The sequence below is a fragment of the Microcaecilia unicolor genome, chromosome 7 (assembly GCF_901765095.1).
Source record: "Microcaecilia unicolor chromosome 7, aMicUni1.1, whole genome shotgun sequence".
Lineage (NCBI taxonomy): Eukaryota > Metazoa > Chordata > Amphibia > Gymnophiona > Siphonopidae > Microcaecilia > Microcaecilia unicolor.
In genome coordinates this window covers 140,950,088-140,976,932 of record NC_044037.1, presented here as the reverse complement: position 1 = coordinate 140,976,932, position 26,845 = coordinate 140,950,088, and the positions used below count along the sequence as shown (strand labels likewise).

Here is a 26,845-nt window from a genome sequence, read left to right as displayed (position 1 = left end):
ACTTTTTCCGGCAGCGAATTCCAGAGTTTAACTACTCATTGAGTGAAGAAAAATTTCCTCCGATTCGTTTTAAATTTACCACACTGCAGCTTTCATCACATGCCCCCTTGTCCTAGTATTTTTGGAAAGCGTAAACAGACGCTCCACATCGAACCGTTCCATTCCACTCATTACCTTATAGACCTCTATCATATCTCCCCTCAGCCGCCTCTTCTCCAAGCTGAAGAGCCCCAGCCTCTTCAGCCTTTCTGCATAGGGAAGTCGTCCCATCCCCTGTATCATCTTTGTCACCCTTCTCTGCACCTTTTCCAATTCCACCATATCTTTTTTGAGGTGCGGAGACCAGAATTGAACACAATACTCAAAGTGCGGTCGCACCACGGAGCGAAACAATGGCAGAATATCCTTACTTTTGTTTTCAATCCCTTTCCTAATGATACCCAACATTCTAATTGCTTTCCTAGCCGCAGCAGCACATCGAGCAGAAGTTTTCAACGTATCATCAGTGATGACACCCAGATCCCTTTCTTGGTCCATGACTCCCAATGCTGAACCTTGCATAACATAGTTATAGTTTGGGTTCCTCTTTCCCACATGCATCACTTTGCACTTGTTCACACTAAACGTCATCTGTCATTTAGACGGCCAGTCTCCCAGTCTCATAAGCTCCTCTTGTAGTTTTTCACAATCTTCCTGCGATTTGACGACGTTGAATAACTTTGTGTCATCGGCAAATTTGATTACTTCACTAGTTACTCCCATCTCAAGGTCATTTATGAATATGTTAAAAAGCAGAGGTCCCAGCACAGATCCCTGAGGGACCCCACTAACTACCCTTCTCCACTGCGAATATTGACCTTTTAATCCTACTCTCTGTTTCCTATGTTTCAACCAGTTTTTAATCCACAGTAAGACATTACCTCTGATCCCATGTCCCTCTAATTTCCTCTGTAGTCTTTCATGAGGGACTTTATCAAACGCCTTCTGAAAATCTAGATACACAATATCAACTGGCTCACCTTTGTCCACATGTTTGCTTACTCCTTTCAAAGAAATGCAACAGATTGGTGAGGCAAGACTTCCCTTCACTAAATCCATGTTCACTTTGTCCCATTAGTCCATGCTTTTGAATATGCTCTGTAATTTTGTTCTTGATAATAGTCTCTACCATTTTGCCCGGTACCGACATCAGACTCACTGGTCTCTAATTTCCCGGGTCTCCTCTGGAACCTTTTTAAAATATCGGTGTTACATTGGCCACCCTCCAATCTTCCGGTACCACACTTGATTTTAAGGATAAATTACAAATCAATAACAGTAGCTCTGCCAGCTCATTTTTTAGTTCTATCAGTACCCTGGGGTGAATACCATCCAGTCTAGGAGATTTGCTACTCTTCAGTTTGCAGAACTACTCCATTACATCTTCCATGTTTACAGATATTTCATTAAGTTATTCCGATTCTTCAGCTTCGAATACCCTGTCCGGCACCGGCATCTCACCCAAATCTTCCTCGGTGAAGACCAAAGAAAAGAACTCATTTAGTTTTTCTGCTATTTCTTTGTCTTCCTTGATCGTCCCCTTTTACACCCCGGTCATCCAGCGGACCAATTGATTCTTTTGCCGGTTTCCTGTTTTTAATGTATCTAAAAAAAATTTTACTATCAGTTTTCGCCTCTAACGCTATCTTTCTTTCAAAATCTCTCTTTGCCTTTATCAGCGCTTTGCATCTGACTTGACATTCCTTATGCCCAGGGGCGTATCTGCGTGGGGCCTCAGGGGCCTGGGCCCCCGCAGATTTCGCCCTGGACCCCCCTACCGCTGCCAACCCTCCCCCTCCGTTGCTCGCCTACCTTCCTCCTGCCGGCGGCCTTTAAAGAATTCCGTCAGCTGGCGGGGGACCCCCAACCCCCGCCAGCCAAGCCGAGGTCCTTTCATTTTTCCACTGAAGCTGGCGCCGACGAAAGTTTCTGCAGCGACGTCAGACTCAAAAGAAACTTTAGTCGGCGCCAGCTTCAGTGGAAAAATGAAAGGACCTCGGCTTGGCTGGCGGGGGTTGGGGGTCCCCCGCCAGCTGACGGAATTCTTTTAAAGGCAGCCGGCAGCGGCAGGAGGACGCGGACCTCGGCTGGCGGGGGTTGGGGTCCCCCGCCAGCGAAGGTAGGCGAGCAACGGAGGGGGAGGGTTGGCAATGGCAGCGGCTGGGGGGAGGGGGATCGGCAATGGCGGCGGCGGCGGCGGGGAGGCTATAATGTGCCCCCTCACTCTGGCCCTGGCCCCCCCTACCGCCGCAGTTCAGATACGCCCCTGCTTATGCCGCTTCTTAATTTCTTCATTCGGGTCCTCCTTCCATTTTCTGAAGGATTCCTTTTTAGCTCCAATAGCCTCCTTTACCTCACTTTTTAACCATGCCGGCTGTCATTTGGTTTTCCATCCTCCTTTTCTGATACGTGGAATATGTTTGGCCTGGGCCTCCAGGGCGGTGTTTTTGAACAGCATCCACGCCTGTTGTAGGTTTCTTACCCTCTCAGTTGCTCCTCTAAGTTTTTTTTCTACCATTCTTCTCATTTTATCATAGCTTCCTTTTTTAAAGTTAAACGCTAACATATTTGACTTCCTATGTTTACCTTTTTGAAAGCAAATTTCAAAGTCGATCATGTTATGATCACTGTTGTCAAGCGGGCCCAGGACCGTTACCTCCCATACCAGATCATGCGCTCCACAAATGACTAAGTCTAGAATTTTTCCTTCTTTCGTCGGCTCCTGTACCAGCTGCTCCATAAAGCTGTCCTTTATTTCATCAAGGAAGGTTACCTCCCTAGCGTGCCCCATTGTTTACATTAACCCAGTCTATATGGGGGTAATTAAAATCAACACTTGCAACAAAATTCTACTGCAATACAACCCAGTATTGGAGGTGTATAATCACTGGCAGTTAACGCGGTGAAGTGAGAAGCATGGAAGTAGCTGTCTGTGATAAAGTTTGGCCCTTGAAACAGCCTGATAGTGGCGAAACAGGGTCTCCTGTTGAGCTTCATGAGTACCGTATGCTGTGGAAGACAGTACGGATTGACAGCAACAAGAATATTTAAGTTAAGTAACAATTGTTTCACCGGATGTATATAGTTGGTATAAGCCTCTACCATAGAGTATTGTGGAAGGTGTATGTGCATGTATTGCATGAATAAGAAGAGTGGAGTTTTTTTTGTGAAGACTAGTGATTGAAGAAGAGGAGTACTCTAAAAATTGAAAGGTTGTTCCTGCATAATGAGTATTCTCCACGGTTTCTGAAGTCTTTTTTTCTCCACATTTCATGAATACTAGTGATTATACACCTCCAATACTGGGTTGTATTGCAGTAGAATTTTGTTGCAAGTGTTGATTATATTCTACTATTCCTTTTGGGGTTAAAGTGAATGATACATACCTGTAGCAGGTGTTCTCCGAGGACAGCAGGCTGATTGTTCTCACGACTGGGTGACGTCCGCGGCAGCCCCCACCAACCGGAAGAAGCTTCGCGGGCGGTCCGCACGCAAGGCACGCCCACTGCGCATGCGCGGCCGTCTTCCCGCCCGTGCGTGACCGTTCCCGCCAGTTGAATGACAAGCAAAAATGATGAAACGCAACTCCAAAGGGGAGGAGGGAGGGTAGGTGAGAACAATCAGCCTGCTGTCCTCGGAGAACACCTGCTACAGGTATGTATCATTCACTTTCTCCGAGGACAAGCAGGCTGCTTGTTCTCACGACTGGGGTATCCCTAGCTCTCAGGCTCACTCACAACAAGAACCCAGGTCAATTGAACCTCGCAACGGCGAGGATACAACAGAAAATTGACCTACGAAGAACAACTAACTGAGAGTGCAGCCTGACCAGAATAAATTCGGGTCCTGGAGGGTGGAGTTGGATTTACACCCCAAACAGATTCTGCAGCACCGACTGCTCGAACCGACTGTCGCGTCGGGTATCCTGCTGGAGGCAGTAATGTGATGTGAATGTGTGGACAGATGACCACGTCGCAGCCTTGCAAATCTCTTCAATAGTGGCTGACTTCAAGCGGGCCACTGACGCTGCCATGGCTCTAACACTATGAGCCGTGACATGACCCTCAAGAGCCAGCCCAGCCTGGGCGTAAGTGAAGGAAATGCAATCTGCTAGCAAATTGGAGATGGTGCGTTTCCCGACAGCGACCCCTAGCCTGCTAGGGTCGAAAGAAACAAACAATTGGGCGGACTGTCTGTGGGGCTGTGTCCGCTCCAAATAGAAGGCCAATGCTCTCTTGCAGTCCAATGTGTGCAACTGACGTTCAGCAGGGCGGGTATGTGGTCTGGGAAAGAATGTTGGCAAGACAATTGACTGGTTAAGATGGAACTCCGACACCACCTTCGGCAGGAACTTAGGGTGAGTGCGGAGCACTACTCTGTTGTGATGAAATTTGGTATATGGAGCATGAGCTACCAGGGCTTGAAGCTCACTGACCCTACGAGCTGAAGTAACTGCCACCAAGAAAATGACCTTCCAGGTCAAGTACTTCAGATGGCAGGTATTCAGTGGCTCAAAAGGAGGTTTCATCAGCTGGGTGAGGGCGATGTTGAGATCCCATTACACTGCAGGAGGCTTGATAGGGGGCTTTGACAAAAGCAAGCCTCTCATGAATCGAACGACTAAAGGCTCTCCAGAGATGGCTTTACCTTCCACACGATAATGGTAAGCACTAATCGCACTAAGGTGATTCCTTACTGAGTTGGTCTTGAGGCCAGACTCTGATAAGTGCAGAAGGTATTCAAGCAGGTTCTGTGCAGGGCAAGAACGAGGTTCTAGGGCCTTGCTCTCACACCAAACGACAAACCTCCTCCACTTGAAAAAGTAACTCTTTTTAGTGGAATCCTTCCTAGAGGCAAGACCCGTGAGACACCCTCAGACAGGCCCAACGCAGTGAAGTCTACGCCCTCAACATCCAGGCCGTGAGAGCCAGAGACTGAAGGTTGGGGTGCAGCAACGCTCCGTCGTTCTGCGAAATGAGAGTCGGAAAACACTCCAATCTCCACGGTTCTTCTGAGGACAACTCCAGAAGAAGAGGGAACCAGATCTGACGGGGCCAAAAAGGCGCTATCAGGATCATGGTGCCGCAGTCTTGCTTGAGCTTCAGCAAGGTCTTCCCCACCAAAGGTATGGGAGGATAAGCATACAGGAGGCCGGTCCCCCAATGAAGGAGAAAGGCATCCGACGCTAGTCTGCCTTGTGCCTGAAGTCTGGAACAGAACAGAGGCAGCTTGTGGTTGGTCTGAGAGGTGAAAAGGTCCACCGAGGGGGTGCCCCACTCTCGGAAGATCTTGCGTACCACTCTGGAATGAAGCGACCACTCGTGCGGTTGCATGACTCTGCTCAGTCTGTCGGCCAGACTGTTGTTTACACCTGCCAGGTATGTGGCTTGGAGAAGCATGCCGAACTGGCAAGCCCAACGCCACATCCCGACGGCTTCCTGACACAGGGGGCGAGATGCGGTGCCCCCCCTGCTTGTTGGTTGTCTGTCCTGCAACCTGATTGTCTGTCCGAATTTGGATAATTTGGCAGGACAGCCGATCTCTGAAAGCCTTCAGTGCATTCCAGATCGCTCGGAGCTCCAGGAGGTTGATCTGCAGATCCTTTTCCTGGAGGGACCACAGACCCTGGGTATGAAGCCCATCGACATGAGCTCCCCACCCCAGGCGAGATGCATCCGTCGTCAGCACTTTCGTGGGCTGTGGAATTTGGAATGGACGTCCCAGGGTCAAATTGGTCCGAATGGTCCACCAGAGCAGTGAAGTGCGGCAACTGGTGGAGAGGCGGATGACATCTTCTAGATTCCCGGTGGCTTGAAACCACTGGGAAGCTAGGGTCCATTGAGCAGATCTCATGTGAAGACGAGCCATGGGAGTCACATCAACTGTGGAGGCCATATGACCCAGAAGTCTCAACATCTGCCGAGCTGTGACCTGCTGAGATGCTCTGGTCTGCGAAGCCAGGGACAGGAGGTTGTTGGCCCTCGCTTCGGGAAGGAAGGCCTGAGCCGTCTGGGTATTCAGCAGAGCTCCTATGAATTCCAGAGACTGGGTTGGCTGGAGATGGGACTTTGGGTAATTTATCACAAACCCCAGCAGCTCCAGGAGTTGAATAGTGCACTGCATGGACCGGAGGGCTCCTGCCTCCGAGGTGTTCTTGACTAGCCAATCGTCAAGATATGGGAACACGTGCACTCCCAGCTTGCTTAGATACGCCGCTACCACCACGAGGCACTTTGTAAACACCCGTGGGGCAGAGGCGAGCCCAAAGGGCAGCACACAATACTGAAAGTGCCGTGCGCCCAGGCGGAATCTGAGATACTGTCTGTGAGCTGGCAGTATCAGGATGTGAGTGTATGCGTCCTTTAAATCCAGGGAACATAGCCAATCGTTTTTCTGAATCATTGGCAGAAGGGTGCCCAAGGAAAGCACCCTGAACTTTTCTTTGACCAGGAATTTGTTCAGGCCTCTCAGGTCTAGGATGGGACGCATCCCCCCTGTTTTCTTTTCCACAAGGAAGTACCTGGAATAGAATCCCTGCCCTTCCTGCCCGGGTGGTACGGGCTCGACCACATTGGTGCTGAGAAGGGTGGAGAGTTCCTCTGCAAGTACCTGCTTGGGATGGGAGCTGAAGGATTGAGCTCCCGGAGGACAATTTGGTGGCAGGGAGGCCAAATTCAGGGCGTATCCGCACCGCACTATTTGGAGAACCCACTGGTCGGAGGTTATGAGAGGCCATCTTTGGTGAAAAAATTTCAACCTCCCTCCAACCGGCAGATCGTCCGGTACGGACACTTTGAGGGCGGCTATGTTCCCATGGATCCAATCAAAAGCCCGTCCCCGGCTTTTGCTGTGGAGGCGCAGGGGGCTGCTTAGGCGCACGCTGTTGACGAGAACGAGCGCGCTGGGGCTGTCCCTGTGCCTGACAAGGCCTTCGGGCCGGCTGGGTGTACCTACGCTTGGTAAAAGCATAGGGTGCAGCCTGCCGGGCCCGGGAAAAATGTCCACCTGCTGAGGTGGATGCTGAAAGCGCCCGGTGGGAGAGGTTGTCGAGGGCGGTTTCCCGCTGATGCAGTTGGTCCACCAGCTGCTCGACCTTCTCACCAAAAATATTATGCCCCCGGCAAGGGACGTCGGCCAGTCTCTGCTGGGGGCGGTTGTCCAGGTCAGAGGCACGCAGCCATGAGAGCCTGCGCATCACTATACCTTGGGCCGCAGCACGAGATGCCACGTCACAGGTGTCATAAATACCCCTGGACAGGAACTTTCTGCACGCCTTCAGCTGCCTGACCACCTCCTGAAAAGGCCTGGACTGCTCTGGCGGGAGCTTGTCGACCAGGTCCGCCAGTTGCTTCACATTATTCCGCATGTGGATGCTCGTGTAGAGCTGGTAAGACTGGATGCGGGTCACGAGCATGGAAGATTGGTAGGCCTTCCTCCCAAACGAGTCCAGAGTGCGAGACTCCCGCCCCGGGGGCGCCGAGGCGGTATCCCTCGAACTCCGTGCCCTCTTGAGAGCAGAGTCCACGACCGCCGAGTCATGAGGCAATTGGGGCCGCATTAACTCTGGGTCAGAGTGGATTCTGTATTGGGACTCTGCTTTCTTGGGGATGATGGGATTAGATAATGGTCTCATCCAGTTCTGAAGCAGTGTCTCTTTGAGGACATTGTGCAACGGTACCGTGGAGGACTCTCTAGGTGGTGATGGATAATCGAGGACCTCGAGCATCTCAGCCCTCGGCTCATCCACAGAGACCACGGGGAAGGGAATGCATATAGACATAACCCTGACAAAGGAGGCAAAGGAGAGGCTCTCAGGAGGCGAGAGCTTTCTCTCTGGTGAAGGCGTGGGGTCGGAGGGAAGGCCCACAGACTCCTCTGAGGAGAAATATCTGGGGTCCTCCTCCTCCCCCCACGAGGCCTCTTCCTCGGTGTTGGACATAAAGCTCATGCAGCTGCGTCCTCAACCGGGCCCCGGCTCAACGTCGAGGCACCGAGGCCTCGGTGTCGTCGAGCGGTGGACTCCCGCGCCGGCGGAGACGAACCTCCCTCCATCGACGTCGACGGGGACTCCACCTGCGTGGCGGTCGAGACCGGCGCCGCAAGCGGCGTCGGCGTCGAAGGCCTCGGCACCGGGCTAGAGCTCGCCGGCGCCACAGTCAACAGCGCCGAGGGCGCAAGCACCCCCCTGCGCTGGCACAGTCTGGCGCATCAGCCCTTCCAGGATCCCCGGAAGGATGGCTCGGAGGCACTCGTCCAGGCCCGCTGCCGGGAAAGACGGGGGGGGCCGGTAGAGGCGTCGGTGTCGGAAGCTGCTCGGGTCCAGGAGCGTGCACCGAAGTGCTGGGACCCTGACGCGTCGGTACCTCAACTACAGAGGGGGACCTCTCCTCTCGACGCTGACTCGGCGTCGACTCCTCTCCGGCGCCGGGAGCCGGATGCATCGATGGCGACCGATGACGGTGCTTCTTTGGTTTCTTGCGATGCCCGTCATCGGCGCTGGGTGGAATGGAGGAGGAGGAGGTCGATCCCCCTCAGTCTCGAGGGACCGGGTCAGACAGGGTTCGGTCCCGAGGGCCATAGGCAGAGGGAGTGACCGGGGCCGATTGCCCACGCAGCCTCTCACCCCTACTGTCACCGGAGGACCGGCGGGCCGACGGGACCTGTGCTCCTGGGGTCGATGCCATCGGTGCCGATTTCGCGGACATCTATACCGGTACCGAAGAACCGACTGTCGATACCGATGCCGTCGAGGTCGACGTCGAGGGGCCGGCGCAAGTTCCAAAAAGACGGTCCCGAAGAACTTGCCTCGCAACTTGAGTCCGTTTCCGGAGACCAAGACACAAAGTATACGACTTGGTATCGTGCTCCAGCCCGAGGCAGTGGAGGCACCAAGCGTGAGTGTCGGTCTGCGAGATAGGCCGGCCGCACCGACCACACTTCTTAAATCCACTCGGGACCTTTGAGGACATCGACGGAAAAATCGCGTCGGCGAAATCAAAGTCGTCGATGGTGGCGGTAAAATCACACCTCGAAAAACAACTCGACCGCGCGGCTACAAGGCCGCAACGCGACGCCCCTGCTAGAAAACGAGGGAAAAAATACATCGCGTTCTTCTTTTTTTTTTTTTTTTTTAGAAAAAGAAAGTTTTAGAGAACGTGCAACAAAATTAAACGAAAATAAACGAAGGTTCGCGAACAACGCGACGGTTTTCCGGGGCTGAGGAAGAGAGAGAGGTGAACACGTCTCTCTCCAGGCGCGGAAAAGAAAAGACTGGCGGGAACGGTCACGCACGGGCGGGAAGACGGCCGCGCATGCGCGGTGGGCGTGCCCTGCGTGTGGACCGCCCGCGAAGCTTCTTCCGGTTGGTGGGGGCTGCCGCGGACATCACCCAGTCGTGAGAACAAGCAGCCTGCTTGTCCTCGGAGAATCAGTGTAACGGTAATTAAAATCACCCATTATTATTGAGTTGCCTATTTTATTTGCCTCACTAATTTCCTTTAACATGACTACGTCCGTCTGCTCATCCTGGTCGGGTGATTGGTAGTACACCTCTATAACTGCCCTTTTCCCCTTAACACTTGGAATCTCGATCCACAATGATTCCAAGAGATCTTTCGTTTCCTGTAGAATTTCCAATCCATTTGACCCAAGGCTCTCATTAACATACAATGCTACTCCTCCCCCAATCCGGTCCACCCTATCACTACGATATAATTTGTACCCTGGTATGACAGTGTCCCACTGGTTATCCTCCTTCCACCAGGTCTCAGAGATGCCTATTATGTCTAATTTTTCATTCAGTGCAATATATTCCAATTCTCCCATCTTATGTCTAAGGCTCCTAGCATTTGCATATAGGCACTTCAAGTTAGGCTTGTTATTCCTTATTACAGCATGTTGTTCACTTGTCAGTAATAATTTGCTATTTTTTACCTTGTTTTTATTATTTTTATTTATGGACATTGAATCTACTACAGTCTCTTTTTCATACTATCAATAAACCCTGTCTTCTTTGTCTGGGCGATATCCTTGCAAGACACCTTATTCCGAACCATACGCGACCGTCGGCCTTCCCCCCGTTCGTAGTTTAAAAGCTGCTCTCTCTTTTTTTTATTCGTACCTGGTGCAATGGAGGGTTAAGCGACTTGCCCAGAGTCACAAGGAGCTGTAGTGGGAATCGAACCCAGTTCCCCAGGATCAGAGTCCGCTGCACTAACCACTAGGCTACTCCTCATTTTCTTAATTTCCCCCAAACAATTTCTCTCTTGTAGAATTAAGATGTACCTCAGGGATGTATCCTGAGGAGGATAAAATTTCCATTTTCAATATTTATCTTCCTAGGGGAGTGAAAAAGATAGGGAAAAAAGGACGTATGGATCAATTGGCCTTTTCTTACAAGTTTAGATATTTCACAGTTTTTGAAGACCTCTAAAGATATAATAACTACGAGAGCCACATCAATGGTAACCTTTTATACTGAACTAGAGAAGAAGGCATTTATGAAACTCAATTTTGCTAATCATCAGACTTCTTTTTGTGGACAGTGAGTGATTGTGCTCCTGGACGTGGCAAGACAGACCCAGCTTCGTAGGAAGTCCTTCCTGCAACTAAGGCCTAAGGTTTTGGAAGCGAGGGAACTTTTTTCTTAAAATTTCCCTGTAAATGTCTTTTTATATTTGGGGATAACAGTTATGTTTTTTGGGATCCAATCCAATTGCAGGATTTCCTAAAGGATAAGTTTAAATTAGATTTGATTATGTATAACTAGTTTAGGCTGGTGTGTATTTATAAGATTAGATAGAATAGTACATTCAGCATTATTATTTACATTGTGAAATTTTCTTCTTCTCTTTACAGCTCAGATAGAACTTCCTGATGTGGACTAAATAGATTTGAATAATTGCTGGAATTTAATTGTGGCTTTTTCGTTGTTTTGTTTTCTGGATTTATTTTCAAAGTTCATTCTTTGATATATTATTTAAAGGTAAATTTTAAAAAAATTACCTCGCAGAATTTCATTTTACATAGTTGTGACTTGTCTTGGAAACATATGACATATCAGGCCATATACCGCAGAAACCTACATAGGGGTTTCTGAAGTACTTAATTATTTAATAATTTATAACTCACCTTATTAGAACAAGAGTTCAAAGCAAAATACAACAGATCCAAAACTTTAGTATCAAATTGTAAGTAAAAGCCGCTTCCATAAATCTGAAAGACCATTTTAAATGTTCACCTCATATTCCTTCTGTGCTTCCAGTAGAAGAGCTCCAGGCGCCATTGATGCAATTTTAAAGATCTCTTCAGTGGCCCCTAAAAGAAAAAGAGAAACAAGTACTATAATCTTATAAAAATGCATCTGTGAAGATGACCAAAAAAGCCTGCAGGCAGCAACAGGCCCTTACCACTCAGTATCCCTGGCTCTTTTCTAGAGGTAACTTAGAAATTGACACTCAATGAAGTTACATGGAAATACTTTTAAAACAAATAAGAAGAAATATTTTTTCACTCAATGAATAGTTAAGCTCTGGAACTTGTTGCCAAAAGATATGTTAACAACAGTTAGTGTATCTGGGTTTTAAAAAGGTTTGGACAAGTTCCTGGAGGAAAAGTCCATAGTCTACTATTGCTATAGACATGAGGAAGCCACTGCTTGTGTTGGAATTGGGAGAATGGAATGTTGCAACTATTTAGGTTTCTGCGAGGTACTTGTGACCTCGATTGCCACTGTTGGAAACAGGTTACTGGGCTAGATGGACTATTGGTCTGACCAAGTATCGTTATTCTTACGTTCTTAACTTCCTGTATCTTGGACTAGTGAAACTGCATTTAGAGAATAAAGCAGTATACTTTACTTCTAGGGATGGATAGTCTCAGGCATGACAGTAATTTATCATTCACTTCCTGAATTTGTCAGACTGAGAGCCTTTGATCACCATAGCATCTATCAGTGAGTTCTAGACTGGTCTGGCAGAACTCAGGAAAAGGAAATTGAGAGGTAAGGTTAAATATCATCTTCCTTATATTCTGTGCCAGAAAAGTCTATGCAGGTGGTAAACCCAGGCATCACCTAGTTCGGGCAGGAGGAAGCCCTCCAGACCTGCTTACTGTTTGTTCTAGACTCCAGTCTGCCCTTCTTCAGGTAATACAAACCCAATTCTAGTCAGACCTGAAGTGTCCACCACTATAGGTAATAGAAAGATTTATAAATTACTAAAGAAGGAGAGACAGACACAGAAGGCTATTGTAATATGCGGGAAAGCGCGGGGTACAAATGTAATAAATAATAAAATAAAATAAGCATTTTATTAAACTTACCAATTGAAGGTACACTGCCATATAAGTATTTCAGCTTAGACGGTAAGCTAATCAGTATAATCAATCAAATTAATCCATAAGCGATTCTCATATGAGAGGGTAACCAGGCCGCAAAGAGCGTTTCCACAGTCATTACTTCTCTAGCTACTAAAGATTACAGCTGTTACTTTTATGCCTTTCTGATCACGTTTTCTCATCAGAGATACACATTTCTCGTCAATTAGTGATTTTCCATATTATCAGCACTTATTTTTACTGGAAACACTTAATTTTACAGTTACAATAATTCTTGCTTAATATTTACCATAATTAAGGTCATTCTCATTTGCAACATTATATGCCAGTAATCATAGTTCTGCTTTTACCACCTGTTTAGTTACCAAAAATTCCCCTTATGACAGCAAAAGCTATAAATCAAATTTCAGTAAATCATATCTCTGTTTCTCAGCAGACTACGTGTAGTTCCTCTCTTAGCTTGCTTTGCAAGCACTTATGGGTGCATCTGTCACACTTGGTAACTGGCATCTCTGTGACTGTACTTTTAACCTTTAGTGAGGCCTAGCTCAACACACAACTAATCAGACTTCATTTGTATGCTGTTCCATGGTTCATGTCTCATGTTCCATATTAACACCTCCCCTCTTGAAGGCATGCGAACGCCAGGCCTTCACAGGTGCTGGACATCTACTCCAATAAGGAATATTGTGTCTGCATCCCATAAGGAAAGGTGAGCATTCTGTAGTGGCTAGTGTCCATCACAGGTCATTATGCAAGAAGCTAGAAAGAAATATGATTTCAGAAAGATAGTCAAAATAGTTATCCTATAATGTTATGTGTCCTCCCCAGTATCAATAGTTCAAGATGGCCACTCCCAAGAGGTCACGATGCAGCTTAGCTCCGTTACCCAGACCGAATGAACCGGCAGGGAGCAGGCCACGCGAAACCCAGGAGCCCCGAACGAGCCAGTGAGTAATCGACCGATGGAACCCAGACCTGATCAGATCTGATAGGACCGACAGGCGATGATCTCACCTGGTGAAAGTAAGTCCGTCCGAATCGCGGTCGTGGCTCGGGCCCGCAGATCAGTCAATCGGATGACCCTTGATGAACTGTTGAGAGCAGACCGCGACCTTATCTCCGACCGGAACGCATGGCGACGAACTGCTGAATCTGGAACCCATCGACTCCCTCAGGCCATAGAGTGTACACGAGCCGCTCTGGCGGAGTACCGAAGAGCTGGACAGAAACACAGTAAGTGACCCTACTGACCTCCTCCGCGGACGAATCGCCGAACGCCCCCTGCGCCGACCAACCAAGCGGGTTGCTGCCGAGAACCGGTCCTGCACCGTGGAATTACAGGGGTGCACGGATGAACCGAGGCCTCCCACGGGTGTCCTGCCAAGAATTGGCCATCCCCGAGAGTCAACCAGGGTTCCCACCTATACCCGCTGTCTGAGCGGGCAGCAGCTGAGTGCCGGTCCCACCCCGTGGAATACAAGGGTTCACAGACAGACCAAGGCCTGCCGTGGGCGTCCTGATGAGAACTGACCGTCCCCGAGAGTCAACCAGGGCTCCCATCCAAGCCCGCCGCCCGAGCGGACCGCTGTTGAGAGCCGGTCCTACCCCGTGAAATACAGGGGTGCACAGGTGGACAAGGACCCCCGCGGATATCCTGCCGAGGACAGACAGTCTCCGTCCTGGATCAAAAATCTCTGAGAATAGTCTGCTTGATTTGAGTGTACAGTAATGACGGCTGCTTAAGGGAGTGGAAATAGAGATTAACCAAAAGATTAGCGTGAATCTAGACAGGCTTACCTCCACTCCAGTCTATTAAACCTCCATGATCATGAATTCAGTGTATAACAATGACGGCAGTGTGGGAGAGAGGAAACAGAGATTAACCAAATATGTATAACTCTCAGAAACCCCACCAAAACACTGCTACAGAAACCAAACTGATACCAAAAACAAAATGAACGCATTCAAAGTTCTCCTACTAGTTTACTCCATAACACTAACTCACATAGCTACAATCACTCCATTCACCGAAAGCACCATGATACCCATACTACAAACACGCCAAAGACCAATAAGAGACCATACGCATCACCAAACTGACAACAACTCAAACAAAGAAAAAACACCAACACGCAGATAATTACAACAAAAGAAAAACAATGGTGCTACCAAAATAAAGGAATGACAAATAATCAAAATCAACACAACATCAAAAACAGACTCTTACCAAACAATTCAAATAGGATACATAAATGCCAGATCAGTAGTCAATAAAACAGCAACTATAACAGACTGGATCACAGCAGACAATCTCAACCTTCTACTCATCAGTGAAACATGGATCCACGACCTCAAGGACCCTATAATTCTGGAACTCTGCCCCCCGGACTACAAAATCACTCATTGGACAAGGAAAGAAAAAAAGAGGTGGAGGATTAGCACTAATCTATAGATCCCACTTTAATGTAACAACAACTGCCGAGTCCATAACATCAGAACTTGAAATCGCCTCAGTCAGAATTAAACATACTAACCTGCTTGACAGCCTAAACTTTGTCTTATTTTACAGACCGACAGGAAAATGGCAACAATGCCAATCACATTTCATGGATTTCATATCGAACACCTGTGTTTCAAACCCCAATCTACTTATTATTGGAGACATAAATATACACCTCGATGACCCTAAGGCAACCAGTACACGAGAGTGCAAGGACTTCCTCCAACTATGGGACCTTAGCTGGTCCAATATACAAGCCACTCATGTCAAAGGACACACAATTGACCTCATTACACATAAATTATCCTCAGACCTAAACCTTATACTAACAGAGACAAAATGGTCAGATATACCATGGTCAGACCACTATAAACTAAACTCCACCTTACAATGGAGGAAAAAAGGCACACACCTCAAGCAAGAACCCACAACCTACACCACAAGAGGCCAAATTGACCCTGTAACATTCTGGCAACAAATCTACAGTAATGACTGGATGGCACAAACAGACTCCAAACATTACTACTAAACTGGGATGACAGATGTAAGAACACATTAGACATAATTGCACCATTACAAAAAAGAACTACACGTAGACAAAACTCAATACCTTGGTTCAATGAAGAACTGAAATCACTGAAAACACGTTAGGAGATTAAAATGAGCATGGAAAAAACGAAAGATGAACACACACTTAATGCATGGAAACAACTACAAAGGAAATACAAATACTCAATAAGACAAACTAAACGGACATACTACAAAACCAAAATAGGACCAGACTACAAAGACGCACATAAACTCTACCAACTCGTGAACAAGTTAATAGACACCACCATAGGCGCCCGGTATAAGGGGCTTGGAGAGGCTAAGCCTCCCCCCTGCTGCAGCAGAATGGATCAGCTGTGGAGTCCAGCTGCTCTGAGGGGATTAAATTGTTGATTTACCTCCACCTTCACAGCAGGAGCTGCAGTGAAAGCCCTCTAGCAGTTGTAGAAATTGGTTTATGGTTTGTTTACCTTACTGTTGGGAAAGCAGGGGGGGTTGGCTGGAGGTGTCCTGGGTTGCCAGGGAGATATTTAAGGAGGATAACTTCCTGACCTGCACTGAGGACAGATAGCAGCAGAACGGATACTGGGCCAGCATGATCAGAAAAAGTCACCAGACAATAAAGGTAGAAAAGATCATTTTATTTTCATTATAGTGTTTGGAATATGTCCACTTTGAGAATCAGGTGCTCAACATTAAAAGTTTATATTTATTTACTTATTTATGGCATTTTATCCCACATTAAACATGAATTAGGGTGTTTTGTGGCTCTACATGAGAATTGTGATGATATGATCCCTTGTTTCACGTTGTTGACGGTCTGCATTTTCCGTATGGGTGGTATATTGGTGTATTAGGTCTGCCCAGTGTAATATTTATGGTACAGTAAGGTTCTGAGTGTGTTTTTGGACAAAGTTGTGCATAGTGTTTTGCAGTTGAGCGGGCAGTTGAGCGATTGTGGTTAGAATATGCTTTGAGTAACCACTTTATTCTTTGACATATGATACATATTGTAAGGAGGTTGGAGGGTCTAAGCAGGTCAGGAGGAGGTATGGGGCCAGACTACATTCCCCACAAGGCCCTGAGAGAAGGGATCGGGGGGGGGGGGGTAGGTCCCAAAACCCAGTATGGCCCCCACGTGGAAGGGAGGGGGAAAAGGACTGGGAAGAGCAGCTGCTATGGCAGACGAGGGCCAGAAGGGGGAGCAGGGATGACAAAGCTCAATTCCCTTGGGTTAGAAATCAGTACAAGATTCCTTCCACCTGGGAGGAGGAGGAGGTCTCCAACCAACAGCCTAGCAGAGAAGCAGAGTTAATGGAGTGCTTGGAGGAAGGAGAGTCTGGAGGGCCCAGCACACCTGGTTTGGAGGAGCCTGTTGACATGGACTGTAATTGTACTTTGGGGCAGGGTTGCAGGGACTGAAGGCAGTGGGTGGTCACAGGAGTCAATTAGCTGTGTTGTGGGCGGTGTACTGCCATTCTGCAACCACCCAAGCGGAAAGACTTTTAAAACTGAAACCCAGGCTGTTGAACTGGGGAGAACTTGGATTTAAAGGGAAGTTTTTTTCTTGTTGCTTTGTTTTTGGAAACTGAATGGGACTTTAACCCCCTTGAACTGAGATTTGTGGAGGAGGGGAAATAAACTGTTTGGAACTAAAAGCTGTGTTGTCTGGAAGGACTTTGTTTGTGGACTGCTGAAGGGAGCCTACCACCCCCTGAAGGTTTGCTACCGGATTTACAGCTATTACAATATCTAATATCTAAATTTAATAAAAGGTATTAATTGTGACTTTTATTTTTATTTATTTATTTTTTCTGCGTGTTATCAGACAATTATGGATTTAAGCTCCACCCCTGGCCCCATCCCTAACCCCACCCCCTTTAGCCTCCCCAAACAGTTCCCTTCTCCACTACTGGCAACTCCAGACTTCGTGCCTTCTGTCTCGCTGCACCCTACGCCTGGAATAAACTTCCTGAGCCCCTACGTCTTGCCCCATCCTTGGCCACCTTTAAATCTAGACTGAAAGCCCACCTCTTTAACATTGCTTTTGACTCGTAACCACTCGCCTCCACCTACCCTCCTCTCTTCCTTCCCGTTCACATTAATTGATTTGATTTGCTTACTTTATTTATTTTCTGTCTATTAGATTGTAAGCTCTTTGAGCAGGGACTGTCTTTCTTCTATGTTTGTGCAGCGCTGCGTATGCCTTGTAGTGCTATAGAAATGCTAAATAGTAGTAGTAGTAGTAGTAGTTGGGCCACCGACCGCCTATGGACACCACACCGGTGACCATGACCAGCACAGACATCCCATCGGCAGACAACCTTGCCAAATACTTCAATGAGAAAATTATAAAACTACGATCCACATTACCACAACACCACTGATCACGAAAAATTCATGGAATGCTTGGACCCAAAACCCGGTGAATACCCAGCAGATCGAACCTGGACTAACTTCGATCTACTAACCGAAGAAACCATCACCCAAGCAATCAACAAATTCTGCAAAACCCACTCCCAACTGGATATTTGTCTCAGCAATCTAATAAGGCTCGCCCCCCAACGCTTCATAACAGACCTTATATCACACATGAACTACATGTTGCAACACGGACTGTTCCCCAAGGACAAAGGAAATATACTTCTTACCCCTATACCCAAAGACTTAAAGAAAAAACTAAACGATACAACCAACTATAGACCAGTAGCATCAATCCCCCTGGTAGTTAAACTAATGGAAAGTATGGTAACCAAACAACTTACCAACTACCTAAACAAATTCAATATACTACATAAATCACAGTCAGGATTCCGATCCAACCATAGAACTGAAACAGTTCTAATCACCCTCATAACCAAATTTAAACAAACAATTGTAACTGGAAACAATGTACTTCTCCTGCAATTTGACATGTCCAGCGCGTTCAACATGGTTAGCCACCAAATACTCTTGAACATCCTGAATTACTTCGGGATTGGAGGAAACGTACTTAGATGGTTCGAAGGCTTCCTAACAGCAAGAACCTACCCAGTGACATCAAACTCAAAAACGTCAAACCCATGGAAACCTGAATGCGGAGTTCCACAAGGATCACCGCTCTCAGCAACTCTTTTCAACTTAATGATGACACCATTAGCCAAATCGCTCTCCAACCAAGGACTCAACCCATACATCTATGCAGATGATGTCACGATATATATCCCGTTCAAACAAGATATAACTGAAATCACAAACAAAATCATACACAGCCTCAAAATAATGAACTCATGGGCAGACACATTCCAACTAAAGCTAAACGCAGAAAAAACACAATGTCTCATCCTATCCTCATAATACAATACAAACAAACCCAATACCATAAATACCCCAGACTACACCCTTCGGGTCTCAGACAGCTTGAAAATTCTGGGAGTCACAATTGACCGAAATCTCACACTCGAAGAACATGCAAAAAACACAGCAAAGAAAATGTTCAATTCAATGTGGAAACTTAAAAGGATCAAACCTTTCTTCCCAAGGGAAGTATTCCGCAGCCTAGTACAATCCATGGTGCTAAGCCACCTAGACTACTGCAATGCCACCTATGTCAGATGCGAAGAACAAATCATTAAGAAACTTCAAACCGCTCAAAACACAGCAGCCAGACTCATATATGGGAAAGTTAAATACGAAAGTGCCAAACCCCTAAGAGAAAAATTACACTGGCTCCCGCTAAAAGAACGAATTGCGTTTAAAGTTTGCACCTTGGTCCACAAAATCGTTCACGGGGAAGCCCTAACCTACACGTCAGACCTTATAGACTTGCCTACTAGGCACGCAAAAAGATCAGCACATACATTCCTCAATCTCCACTGAAAGTATTGTTGTAGGAGGCGGAAGGCCTCCAATTATTTAATATACAGAATTAATTCCTCATATTTGGACAGGGAGAAATGGAGGTTTCTCTCTTTCTAAAACAGGGGAAAGCTTGCTGGAATAGCAATTTTACACTCTACCCCTCCTCTTGCCAAGTCAGGTAATTAAACCTGATTGCCCTGATCTCTCCCATTGAATATGGCCAGGTCTAAGGGAGTTCAGGAGACAGAATTCTTTCCCATGCCCTTTGAAGTAAGGCTACTTCTATCCAGGAGAGAATTACCTTTTTTTGTGGTAACTATAAGGGGACATAACACATAACACTTGCAGAAGACATCTTTCTGTCTAAAACAAAAGATCAATACTGTATCTCTCAAAGGAGAGGCAATTGAACTTCTCTAAGAAGCAGACTACTGGGGCCAGGCAGCCTTTTTCTTTATTATGCATTTCCTTGAAAAACAAGAGAAACTATGTTCTGACATGTTATGACATAAACACAGAGGCTGGGCTATCAGGTGAGAAACATATCACATCTGAAGGGAAACAGTTTCAACTCTTGTCTTTAGAATAAGAATGACCTGGGCTGTCAGAAGGAAAGTAATTAACTCTTGCCTCCTCTTTTTAGAATTAGAATAAAAGATAAGAATAAAGGGATATACTAAGATAAATAGATCAAAGGTTCTGAGGAATATATTCTTGTATGAGAAAAGCTGTAAAGATGAATAAAAGAGATATAATATCCAAAACATTTAGACAAGAGACCAACTGCATCTTCAAAGGGAATGTAAACAGATGCTATGTATTTTATTGATACTAGAGATCCTGACTGACTGTAAGATGCTAAGGGGGTGAGAGAATCCCTCCCCCTTGTGCTCCCTTTTGTCTTGAAAGGGAAAAGAAACCCTATATAATATTTCTCTGCCAGATAGGAGATTGGGCAGTGTACATCTCTTTTGGCTCCCAAGCCAGGGAGTTTGAAAGAATGTCCTGTTTCCATTTTCCATTGTAATTTCATTTTCTGGAATATGTTCTTCTCTTCTCTTCTATACTGTATCTATATTTATTCTTTATTTTTCCTAATCTTGGGAAAATAGAATAAACTTGTGGTTTTCCCCAAAGGAAGCTTCCTTGGTTCTGTTCTTTGTTATTTGTTTTATAGTCCTTAATCCACCTGTCAGAGTTTCTTAAAGATACAGTTGAGAGGATTGTTTTACGCGAGTAATGCTGGCTGAGTAACGGCTCTGGAGCGCAGCATGAAAGGCGCTAACAGTATCCAGAAATGCACCAATTCTCCATTATTAGGTCGGGATAGAGATTCCTCCATCTGATCCAGTTTTATGTGACCTATCCCACAAAGATTTGTCAGATTAATAGTAGAAATCCCGGGATCTGTGGTCCATATATCAAATATAGGTTCAGACAAATTATGGAATCTAATCAAAGGATTCCATGCATCATTGTCATCAAGACCAGGATCCCAATGAGGAGCAAGTGATCTATATGTGCTGCACATATTAGCAAAATATGAGGTACTCTTATCAAAACTGAGTATCAAATCACAGAAAGTGGAGTCAGTGTCCAGTAGGGTTGTATGTTGAGAATAGGAAATAGGAGGGGTTTCTTGTGGAAACGAGGCCTCAATCTGTCAATCTGAAATAAACCATTAATAAGGTAAAGGAATGGCTCCCATACAAGTTTGTGTGTGAACAAGCTGAAACATTTCTACAAATCTGTTTCCTCTTTTTCTAACAAGAATCCAAGGATGCCATCCTCTGTTCAATATATCATAGGAAATTAGCCAAAAAGGAACTAATTCCCCATTATTTGGATGGGACAGTGGTATGTCCCCTTCCTCGAGTTTAATCTGGCCAATCCCATAAATGTCGATTACCTTTAAAGTATGGGTACCTGGACCTGTGGTCCAACTGTCAAGTAAGGGCTCACAAAGATTATAGAATCTGACAAAAGGGTTCCACATATCATTATCGTCAAGACCAGGGTCCCAACTCAAAACAGGAGTTTCATGGGAGGCAAGGGATTCATGGGACCTATTCATTTTGTAGAATTGTGAGCAAGAGGTATGGCACCTATGTTAGAAAAAGGAGATTTGTCTGCCAATTTCTGAAGTTCAAAAAGTTCAATTGCCTGACTTCCCTGTTTTCTAAAGAAATATCAGGGTTCCCATGGTCCACCATGGAGCCGAAAAGACATTAACCAGTATATTACTAAATCATCAAGATGGCATCTGGGCAGAGGAAGTGTTGCTTGTTCAATCTTGTATCTCACATACCCATGAAATAGGTCATCTTCTGCTAGTATTACAGTGCCAGTGCCTACTTCATTAGCATTGATTAAGGGTGCACACAATGTCAGATATTTGTGAGTAGGATCCCAGGTAGGGTCATCATCAGGACCTGGGTCCCATAAGCGAGTAAGTTTATAGTATGGCTTGTTAGCACCTACAAAGCGGTTAAGTGTTATGTAGGGAAGATCAGGATTAGAATTAGACATGCAGTTTACTGTATGTATTGGTATTTTTCCAATAAGTACAAGGTTAAAAATAATAGAAAGTAGAGAAGTATAATGGCCCCACAAATATACAAAAGTGTTAGAGGATTATAAATAGAGTGCCGTGCTGTAACTTCCTGTATTTGCAGCTGTACTTGAGGCATGACAATTAATAAATCACAATAAACCTTTCTCAAATAATAACAAGAGTATTGCAACCACGGTAATTATAACAGAAAAAATATAACAAAAGACATATTTTAGATTATCAGGTTCTAAACACTGTTGACTGAAGGGTGCTGATTTCATAATTTCAAAGAGACAAGTTGGAAAGAAAAGTCAAGCATCAATTGCTCTGCAGTCAGATTTGCTTTGTGGTGGATGTAGTTTGATTGTGAAGTCTTTCAACTATAAATAAGATAAAGGCAATAATGAAAATAATAAGGCAAGAAATTAATATAAGAAACCAAAGAATATTTTGTGGTTCAGGAATCATCATCGACAGATGTAGTATCAGAGTCTGTCGCATCTGTCAAAGAATTGCCTGTATCTAAAAAGGCAGTTTCTGCTGTTTCTGTCTGATGGTGCTGGTGTTACATCTCCTATATCTGAAGGTGGAGATGTCACAGCAACCGCAGAGGTTGCTTCAGTTTCTGTCATGGGAGGAGCAGTACAAGTTAAAGACGGATTGTCAGTGGAGACAGGTCCGTGAAACATAAGTACATAAGTAATGCCATACTGGGAAAAGACCAAGGGTCCATCGAGCCCAGCATCCTGTCCACGACAGCGGCCAATCCAGGCCAAGGGCACCTGGCAAGCTTCCCAAACGTACAAACATTCTATACATGTTATTCCTGGAATTGTGGATTTTTCCCAAGTCCATTTAGTAGCGGTTTATGGACTTGTCCTTTAGGAAACCGTCCAACCCCTTTTTAAACTCTGCTAAGCTAACCGCCTTCACCACTTTCTCTGGCAACGAATTCCAGAGTTTAATTATACGTTGGGTGAAGAAACATTTTCTCCGATTTGTTTTAAATTTACTACACTGTAGTTTCATCGCATGCCCCCTAGTCCTAGTATTTTTGGAAAGCGTGAACAGACGCTTCACATCCACCTGTTCCACTCCACTCATTATTTTATATACCTCTATCATGTCTCCCCTCAGCCGTCTCTTCTCCAAGCTGAATAGCCCTAGCCTCCTTAATCTTTCTTCATAGGGAAGTCGTCCCATCCCTGCTATCATTTTAGTCGCCCTTCGCTGCACCTTTTCCAATTCTACTATATCTTTCTTGAGATGCGGCGACCAGAATTGAACACAATGTCTTTAAGATGGATCCAAGAAGAATGGTCTTGAAGCTTTACAGCAGCTGTAGATAAAGCTTCAACACGAAATTGACCAATATAAATAGGATCCTTCCAAGTTTTGTGTAATATTTTCTGTATACAAGATCTCCTATCTGTAAGGATTTGAGATTGTCATGATCAGGCACCGTTCCCCCCTTCTGTCTGACAGATCATTAGAAATGGTTATACTTGGTGATATCTGTTTAAAATCATTAAAAAAACACCATAAAGCGCGGGGTACAAATGAAACAAAAAATAAATAAATAAACGCTTTGGAGACTTGGATTTTCAGGCACTGCTCATCTCGGTTTCGTTTTATGTCTATTTATGCATATTTTATTGCGCTCTATGTTTGGGTTTTTAAAATTCCCCTTCCTGCACATATATTCTCTTACTGTGAACGTTTATGGTGTTTTTTAAATGATTTTAAACAGATATCACCAAGTATAACCCTTTATTGTTAGACACCTTTGGCACATAGTTTTAGAGGTTTCTTTCTGACAATACGCAGTGAGCATACACACACCATAGCACTATTTTTTCTGACATCATTCCATTAGATGTTTCTCACACACATTCAGTATATTGTGCATCTCCACATTCTGTTAGTCTGGATAGTAGTGATTTTATATACATTATTCATTTTCATTTTTAATTTTTATTCCTTATTTTTTGGACAGTCATTTTAGGCATCTGCTGTATGCAGTTTTTTCCAATCTATTATACACCACAAGTGAGTAACCTTTTCTTGCATAATCTTATTCATATTGCTATTTATTTTTGTTTTTATTTCTTATTTTTTAATTTTTCATTATTATGATCTTTTACCATTGTTGGTTTGATATATTTATATTTAGTGTCTGATTACATTCATATTTTTAGGTTTTCCGTTTTTAGAGTTGCTCCTTTCAGAAGGTTTCAAATTAGGTATGTGTCCACCACTCCATTTTTATTATTTAATATGTTACACAATATTTTCACATATTTATATATGTTCAAGGTCTAATGCTGTATATCAGTGCCCTTGCTTTGCTGTTTTTATGTATATGTTCTTATATAGATATTTATTATTTATATGTTGGGAATCGTATACATGTTTATATGTATACAATTTTTAAATACATAGAATGCGTTTTTTGTGATGGGATGATTGATCTAATTATTTATTTGTATTAAGTGGTCCTTTCTATGTACACCACATATTTATTCAAGTATGTATAACATTTTATTATCATTTTATACCTTATACATTATCTATTTGTTCATGAATATATGAGAAACTATGGTGGTGTTGTTTTTATATTTTAACTATGTTGTTTTTATATTTTAAATTTGATGTTTTATTTATTATAATTCAATCTGTTTGTTTATTGTAGCCCCTGACGCAGCCCTTGGTAGGCGAAACACGGCCTGTGTCTGGCAATTTGTTGACATGCAGTATCTTCAATAAAATCTTTCTGATGTTATATTGATCTGCTGGCTTCTTTTTCCACGAAGGCGAGTGGGGGTCAGATACCACCTATATAAAACTTTTACTGCATTTTCCTTAAATGGTATAGATACAGAAATCCCGGACAAATCCAGTTCCAGAGAATTCCAATCGTCATCACCCAATGTCACCCCTAACTCCCGATGCTCAGCCAGGGCCCGCATCTGTCTACGCTGATAAATGTACAAACAAGTAATCAAACCCCTCGTCCCCTTAGAGTCTTCGCACAGGTCCTCCAAATAAGAGTCCTCACGCAAAAATCTTTGCCTTAATTTCTGCAGCAGTGAGGAAATGCTTCACTTGAGTGTAAGCGAATATGTCCTTGGGAGAAATATCATAAGTATCAGTTAAAGTGGTGAACGAAATGAAGACACCATCATCAAAAAACTGACCCCCAAAACTTCAACCCCACTGAGACCCACTTCGTAAAAGTCACCTGAACCTGGCCCGGAGGGAAGAGTGGATTGTTAAGTAGCGGAGTGAGTTTTGATAAAACCAAGCCCTGTTTAACAAATAACTTATCCCAGTAATAAAGGGTTGTCAAAATTGAGGGACAAATCCCCCTGCCTAACAATCTATACCTCCGGGGAAGCCACATCAATGAACTTAACCGGCGAGAACCTACTATATATTGTTCCAAGCCAATCCACTTTTTATGTGAGCTCGCATGATACCACTCAATAGCTGCCCGCGCCTGAGCTGCCTTGTAATATCAAAACGCATTCGGACCACCCAGCCCACCCATTTTATGCTCGCGATACAGCAACATTCTGGAAAGACGCGGCTTCTTATTAGACCATATAAACCGAATAAGACAATTTTGGATACCCGACAAAAAGGAACACAACAATCGCAAGGGGAGGAACTGAAATAGATACATCAAACGGGACAGAACGTTCATTTTTAAAGTAGCTATCTGCCCAAACCACGATAACTCAATGGAGCCCCAAGCCTCCAAGTCCTTATATATGCCCCTCAAAAGAGGGGGATAATTAGCCAAGAATAAATCGGAGAATTTGGTGGTAAGGAAAATTCCCAAATATTTAATACCCCTGGTTACCCATCGAAAAGGAAAAGCTTCTTGTAGAGAAGGTAGAATCTGACTAGATATACCAATCGCCATGGCCTCCGACTTAGACATATTAAGCTTGAAACCGGAAACAGCAGAATAGTTCGCTAAGAGCTTGGTCAAATTCGGCATGGAAAGCAGAGGTTTTGTCAATGAGAGTAATATATAATCGGCAAACATGGCTAACTTATACTCCTGGGCACCCACTCCAAGCCCTGAGATATTAGGGTTATCCCGGATCGCAATAGCTAACGGCTCCATAACTAAGGCAAATAGCATAGGCGAAAGCAGACAACCTTGCCGAGTTCCCCTAGATAAAGGGAACATGGGAGAATTTCCTCCATTAATACGCACACACGCTCTAGGAGAATGGTAAAGAGCTTGTGTCCAAACTCTAAAACCCTGCCCAATCCCCATCCTCTCCATGTCATTGATCATAAAGTGCCAATGAACCCGGTGAGCTTTAGGAAAAAGAGGACATTCCACAGCAATGTCCTCTGAGCCCAAGTACATAAGTAATGCCATACTGGGAAAAGACCAAGGGTCCATCGAGCCCAGCATCCTGTCCAAGACAGCGGCCAATCCAGGCCAAGGGCACCTGGCAAGCTTCCCAAACGTACAAACATTCTATACATGTTATTCCTGGAATTGTGGATTTTTCCCAAGTCCATTTAGTAGCGGTTTATGGACTTGTCCTTTAGGAAACCGTCCAACCCCTTTTAAAACTCTGCTAAGCTAACCGCCTTCACCACTTTCTCCGGCAACGAATTCCAGAGTTTAATTATACGTTGGGTGAAGAAACATTTTCTCCGATTTGTTTTAAATTTCCTACACTATAGTTTCATCGCATGCCTCCTAGTCCTAGTATTTTTGGAAAGCGTGAACAGACGCTTCACATCCACCTGTTCCACTCCACTCATTATTTTATATACCTCTATCATGTCTCCCTTCAGCCGTCTCTTCTCCAAGTTGAATAGCCCTAGCCTCCTTAATCTTTCTTCATAGGGAAGTCGTCCCATCCCTGCTATCATTTTAGTCGCCCTTCTCTGCACCTTTTCCAATTCTACTATATCTTTCTTGAGATGTGGCGACCAGAATTGAACACAATACTCAAGGTGCGGTCACACCATGGAGCGATACAACGGCATTA

General features: G+C 45.0%; 1 protein-coding gene across 1 annotated transcript in view; it reads right to left on the bottom strand.

Moving 5' to 3' along the window:
- VPS16 (VPS16 core subunit of CORVET and HOPS complexes) overlaps positions 1-26,845 on the bottom strand; it is a 926,204-nt gene that overhangs the window by 458,377 nt on the left and 440,982 nt on the right. The window contains 1 exon segment of the mRNA XM_030208841.1: positions 11,279-11,355. Coding sequence (XP_030064701.1) covers positions 11,279-11,355 — 77 coding nt within the window.